Source organism: Piliocolobus tephrosceles, chromosome 2, assembly GCF_002776525.5.
Source record: "Piliocolobus tephrosceles isolate RC106 chromosome 2, ASM277652v3, whole genome shotgun sequence".
Classification (NCBI taxonomy): Eukaryota; Metazoa; Chordata; class Mammalia; order Primates; family Cercopithecidae; genus Piliocolobus; species Piliocolobus tephrosceles.
This window is the reverse complement of record NC_045435.1, coordinates 89,056,062-89,062,519: the sequence shown is the minus strand read 5'-3', so window position 1 is coordinate 89,062,519 and position 6,458 is coordinate 89,056,062. Positions and strand designations below refer to the sequence as shown.

The following is a 6,458-nucleotide window of genomic DNA, read 5'->3' as shown; positions in this document are numbered from 1 at the left end:
TTTTTTTTTTTTTGTATTTTTAGTAGAGACAGGGTTTCACCGTGGTCTCGATCTCCTGACCTTATGATCCACCCACCTCGGCCTCCCAAAGTGCTGGGATTACAGGTGTGAGCCACCACGCCCAGCTGGTTATCGGTTTTTAAAGGTTTTTCTTTTCTTTTCTTTTTGAGACAGGGTCTCACTCTGTTGCCCAGGCTTGAGTGCAGTGGCACAATCACAGCTCACTGTGCCTTGACCTCCTGGGTTCAAGTGATCCTCCCACCTCAGCCTCCCAAGTAGCTGGGACTACAGGTGCATGCCACCATGTCCAGGTAATTTTTGTAGAGATGGGGTTTTACCACGTTGCCCAGGCTGATCTTGAACTCCTGAGCTCAAGCAATCTGCCTGCCTCAGCCTCCCAAAGTGTTAGGATTACAGGTGTGAGCCCCTGTGCCCAGCCAAATACTGTATTTTATCAAATGCCATGTATTATCTCTTTCTTTTAAATTTTACTTTAAGTTCTGGGATATAAGTGCAGAACATGTCGGTTTGTTATACAGCTATATGTGTGTCATGGTAGTTGGCTGAATCCATCAACCAACCAACCATGATGAATCCATCATCTAGGTTTTAAGCCCCACGTGCATTGGCTGTTTGTCCTAATGCTCTCCCTCCCCTCTCCCAGATTATCTTAAAATTTTTTTTTTTTTTTTGTAAAGATGAGGTCTTGCTATGTTGCTCAGGCTGGACTCAAATCCTTGGGTTCAGGTGGTACTCCTGCTTTGGCCACCCAAAGTCTTGGGATTACAGGCATGAGTCACAGCATCTAGCCAAATGCCATGGATTGTAATAAGATGCACCATTATTTGATGTACCATTAAGAAAAAATAAAAACACTTCCACCACTTAAACCATCATCCAATACTCTCTTACACCTTAGAGGGTTTTTTTTTTTTTTTTTTTTTGAGACAGAGTCTTGCTCTGTTGCCCAGGCTGGAGTGCAGTGGCACAATCTCGGCTCACTGCAACCTCCACCTCCTGGGTTCAAGCATTATCTGGCTCATCCTCCCGAGTAGCTGGGACTACAGGCGCCCATCACCACACCCAGCTAATTTTTGTATTTTTAGTAGAGATGGGCTTTCACCATCTTGGCCAGGCTGGTCTTGAACACCTGACCTTGTGATCCACCCGTCGTGATCCACCTGCCTCGGCCTCCCAAAGTGCTGGGATTATAGGCGTAAGCCACCACGCCCAACTGAGTTTTTCTTATATACTTGAAGTAGTTCATTTAGACTTTAGATAAGGGACTGACAACAATATGAACAGCTCAGAACCCATTTGTGCAGGCCGGGGAATTACCACTACATCATAACTACCATGTGGCCAACAGTGATCATAAGATGCCAGTGGCTGGGCACAGTGGTGCATGCCTGTAGTCACAGCTATTTGAGAGGCTGAGGTGGAAGGATCACTTGAGCCCAGGAGTTCAAGACCACCCTGGGTAACATAGTGAGACCCTGTCTCAATTAAAAAAAAAAAAAAGATGCCAGTGATTGTAAGACACAATCCAATTTCAGAGATGTTAATATGTGGGGGGAAAAAGGTATATTTTAGAATAAATAAATTATGGCAGTATCTGCAGTACACCAGGCGCATGTCACACCATCAAAGCAGTAACCAGGCTTGGGAAAGAAAGAAGGCATGTGGAGAAACAAGAGGGCCATGCTCTGTGGAAAACACAGGGCTGGCTAGAGGAGGAGGCCCTAGAATAGGGTCCTGCACCTGGCCTCAGCTCTTGCTTCTTCACTGCCCTGCCTGTTGTTCCTTTCTCTCCCCCATCCTCATTAGCAACTGCTGTGATTGAAGCAGTCCCATCTCCTGTCCCCTGGATACCCCTGCTCACCCACCCCCTTGGTGTAGGCGTGAGGAGCCAGGGGTCCAGGACTGTGTCTTTCTGGAGTGATCACGTGCGTAGATGCAGCCCGCCTCAGTGCACAGGCACAATGGAGAGGCCCTACCAGCCCCGCGGCAGTTAGCTGAAAGGCTGCAGAGAGCTGCTGGCATCTGTACATTGTGTGAGTCTACCCAGCAAAGGAGCAACAGATGGTGTTTTGTCCTTTTCCCAGGACCCAGGGAAAGTCCTTCAGTCATATTCTCTAGAGGGAGTCTCAGGTCAAGGAGAGGGGGATTAATGGGGCAACAGGTTGAAAGGGAAGTGGGAGCAGTTCTGCATAAATTGTTTCTGGGATCCCAAGGAAGCTGAACTCCAATCTCCCTTTTGTGACTCCTGTGACACTTCCAAAAGGTTTTCTAACTTTGCTTAGTGATAGGAGTAATTCTCTCATAGCGTATAAGGTCACATCCTAGTGTTCAAGGCAGGGGCTTAAAGGCAAACACATGTTGATTCTCACATGCACACAATAGTCACTGCTTTGCTAAGGGAAGAGCTGAAATAAGATTCTACATCCCATATGGCCCTTAAAATCCACAGTAGAGGAAGTTAAACCTAGTTCTCCCCTCATATTCTTTTCAGGAGAGGTAAAGAGGATTTTCTTAAGTTCCTTGCACTTCTGATTGGACACAGGCTTGACTAGCTTTCAAAAACCAATGCAGTGTGGTGCTCAATAAACCCTTTCTCCTTAGCATTCACCGAGGAGGAGATGGTTTCGGGTGGCAGATGTGAAAGAGATGGAGTTCCTCCACACAGAATTGTGAATGACATCTTGCACTGGCTGCTGGCTGTCACAGTCCAGGGAAGAAGGGGCTATCAGGAGGGTGGACAGACTGAGTAACTTACTTGGGGGCTAGAGGAGGAGTAGCTACATGCTGGCTGCCTTTTTAAAGCAGGCTCTCAGATGCCTAGGGCAAGGTTTTGGGAAAGCTGCTGGACAGCGGCAGTGTGCCACAGGGGCTTCACCTCTGCTGCAGCTCCAGCACATTTTGTGTGGGAACAGACGAGCCTGGGTGAATCTTTAGCACGGACAAAACAGCTGGGAATGGAGCACAGGTGCCAGAAACCCTCACGACAAAGTCCCTGGATCAGTTGGAGGGGTATAGCAGGGTCGGGGGCCTCCCACACCCTGACCTGGGTGGATGGGTGAGTGATACAGACTCACTTGGTCCTACGCAGCTTGGTGTTCTCCGTCTTGAGCAGGTAGAGCTTCTTGGCGAAGAACACCGTCATCATGAAGAGCAGGAGCAGGACGAGGGCAGCCGAGCCCACGGCCACGCACATCACCTGGAAGTCGGTGATGATGGACTCACAGCGCATCCCCTTGTGCCAGATGTAGTCCTGCGTGTTGCACCTGCAGCAGCGACATTGAGAAACTGTAGCGATGGAGCAGGCAGCCACGGCCACAGCAAGGGCCTGGGCCCTGACCCCAACACCTATCTCCACAGCCTGTTCCTAAGGCCAACTAGAGCAACTGTAATGCTCCGAATCTGCACAGACCTCAGAGCTGGTGTGATCGCCCCCACCTTCACAACCATTCTATGAAGTGGGCCAGGGAGCTCTGAGGTCTGTGATATAAATGAGGTAACCGAGGTGTAGAGAAACCGAGTGAACTGGTCAAAGTTCTCTGACTGCTAAGTGACCGAGGAGGGATGGGAATCCTGGTCTTCTGCTGTGCAGCCTCAATGAAGACACCAACAAGATCCTCTCAGGCCTCTCCCTGCCCTTGGCTCTAGGTGAAAGAAAGATGAAAAACAAGAGGAATAAGAGCTACAACTACAAAGTCCCAGGACCTGCCCTGCACATGCAAACCTATCTTGCTGCTTTGTAGTCCCACCTAGTTCACGTGGCTAAGAAGACACTGAAAAATAAGGAAGTGACAGACAAGGACAAACAGAAAGATGGATGTAGATTCTTCTATCTCTGCAGCCCCCCCAAGTTCTGCCCCTAAAGCTCCCTATTCTAGTACTATGAGAACTGTCATGCAAGCACAGTGAGAATCAACCCTCTGGGTGGGTTTTAGTCTTTTTGTTGAGTGACTTTCTCCTGCCCTTGGGGACATTCCCAGGCTCCAACTCTTCCAATGACATTGCTGTTTCCATGGGAACGAGGCTGCTTCAAAGAGGAAAGATGTGGAAGGATACAGAGGCAGGCAAAGGAGGGAGGACATGAACCTCAGGGTGAATGACAGACAAGAGAAAAGGGTCCAGAAATGGGGAAATTATGCACCAGAGAACTGGCTACTCCACATCTAGAATAGGGTGGGGAGACATGGCTAGCAAGAAATTCTTTGTTTTCCAACTGAGCCTCTGCCGTCATGGAGGGCTATCTGTTTGAGGTTGCCAGGGAATGCAGACCCCTCTAAGCGGGGCCCTCTACCCCAGTGTTCTAGAGAAGTTCCGCCACAGCTCTGCTCATTTCCCTGCAGTGGGTCAGGGTGACAGAGACAAAGGCACACTGCAGTCTGCAACCAACGGCTCAGCAGTCTCCTGTGAGTGGAATGCAAAAATAGTTTTCAAGCCGTGGCCAGGCCTGGGTGTACACAGCCAGGGGAGGAATCTGGTAGGAAGGCCCGAATGTGATCCTGGGATGGAAGCTAAGCAAGGGAAACTGGAGTGGACACGTGGAGAAGCCCTTGTGAGGCAGTGAGAGGCTGGTAGACCCATGCTGGCAGAGTCATGTAGCTTAGTGAGGAAGACAATCTTATTTTTCTACTTGGGAATTTTCTGAGAGTTCCAGGAGATTCTGGGAACTTTTACAGCTCTCTAGAGTTGTAAAATTTCATACTATTGTGGGGAGTTCACTTTGAAGGTGAAAATTCCAGGCCTCCAACAGGATGAAAGATGATGATTTTGCAAAGAGGTTGCACAACCCCCAGGCTACATCACTATAGTCCCCCAAACTGAAGTTTGAGGAGCAAAAATCACAGGGTTTCCTCATATTTCTGGTAGCCCTTAATCAATGGGCAAGTTAGTTTATTGCCATATTTTCTTTTTAAAAATAAAACTGCTACAATTTCTTCATCACAGTACCTCCTTTTGGCAGTGGCTGGACAACTCCAAGAACTGTGTGGTCATGTCCTATGAGTGACCCTAAAGTCACGACCATTTATAAAAAAGAACTTCAGCCGGGCGCAGTGGCTCACACCTGTAATCCCAGCACTTTGGGAGGCCGAGGCGGGCAGATCACGAGGTCAGGACATTGAAACCATCCTGGCTAACACAGTGAAACCCCGTTTCTACTAAAAATACAAAAAATTAGCCGGGCGTTGTGGTGGGCACCTGTAGTCCCAGCTACTCAGGTGGCTGAGGCAGGAGAATGGTGTGAACCTGGGAGGCGGAGATTATAGTGAGTTGAGATCGCGCCACTGCACTCCAGCCTGGGTGACAGAGCGAGACTTCATCTCAAAACAAACAAACAAACAAAAAAGAACTTCATAGAAAGAAACTGGAACTCAAGTTACAATGCCAAGGACAAAATACTCATTGCTTTCTATATGTTATTCTCTGATCACTACATCAGGACTTAAGGAACTTGAATTCTTCATATACCTGCAAAACGAACAAGAACAAGAAGGATGGAGAATGACACTTGAAAAAGAGATACCCTGGCCGGGCATGGTGGCTCACGCCTGTAATCCTAGCACTTTGAGAACTTGAGGTGGGCAGATCACTCGAGGTCAGGAGTTTGAGACCAGCCTGGCCAATATGGTGAAACCCTGTCTCTACTAAAAATAAAAAGAGACAGTCAGATGACAGAAATGCTCCACTTAGGACTAATGGAGACAACCCTCAAAGAAGTCTGAGGGCTCTACTCCACTTCTACAGCCAGTAAAGGATGGAGACAAGCAAACCACCTGATCACCCCAACCTGGGATTCTTCTGGAATCAGACTGCAAGCTCTCCAGCAAGTTAAATACCTCACTGTGAGGGCAGTTCCCAAGAGTGAGGTGAGTACGGTAATTACTGATGAGCTGCAGACAATGCCCTTAGGGAAACTAAACTCTGAGTCTTTAAAAGGATTACGGATATGATATCCCAAGGTAGACAAACATCAAAGTAGAGAGAAAAAAGCCACCTCCCAAAGTCAAGAAACACCCCTCCATCTGCAATACGAAGACCCTCAGCTTGATTTTACCTGTGTGAGTAGCTGCATTTTGGGGTCTGTTTCCAAGAAGGTCCTCCCTTTTGAGTTTGCATGCCTACATCCCTTCTGAGGAACTGGCCCCTCCTCCCGCCGTGCACAAGGCATGGAGCAGTGTTCAGCAGCTGTCTTTATCCCACAGAGTAGGTTTATGGGCCTACCCCTCTCACCAGTACCGCCAGAACTCTCTCCAGCAAACACTCCTCAACCCAGCCCTCTTTCCAAAAGTCTTAAAGAAGTCCCTTCATTTTGCCTTTTTTTTCTTTTCTTTTTTTTTGAGACAGAGTTTCGCTCCTGTTGCCCAGGCTGGAGTGCAATGGCGCGATCTCGGCTCACCACAACCTCCACCTCCCAGGTTCAAGCAATTCTCCTGCCTCAGCCTCCC

At 48.5% G+C, this 6,458-nt stretch overlaps 1 protein-coding gene across 5 annotated transcripts in view; it reads right to left on the bottom strand.

Annotated features, from left to right (window-relative positions):
* Nucleotides 1-6,458, bottom strand: part of CSPG5 (chondroitin sulfate proteoglycan 5) — a 19,449-nt gene that overhangs the window by 8,232 nt on the left and 4,759 nt on the right. For all 5 annotated transcript variants that reach the window (XM_023231822.1, XM_023231823.1, XM_023231825.1 and 2 more), the window contains exon 3: nucleotides 3,096-3,284. In XM_023231822.1, the coding sequence (XP_023087590.1) occupies nucleotides 3,096-3,284 (189 nt within the window). The remainder of the gene's footprint in view (nucleotides 1-3,095; nucleotides 3,285-6,458) is intronic.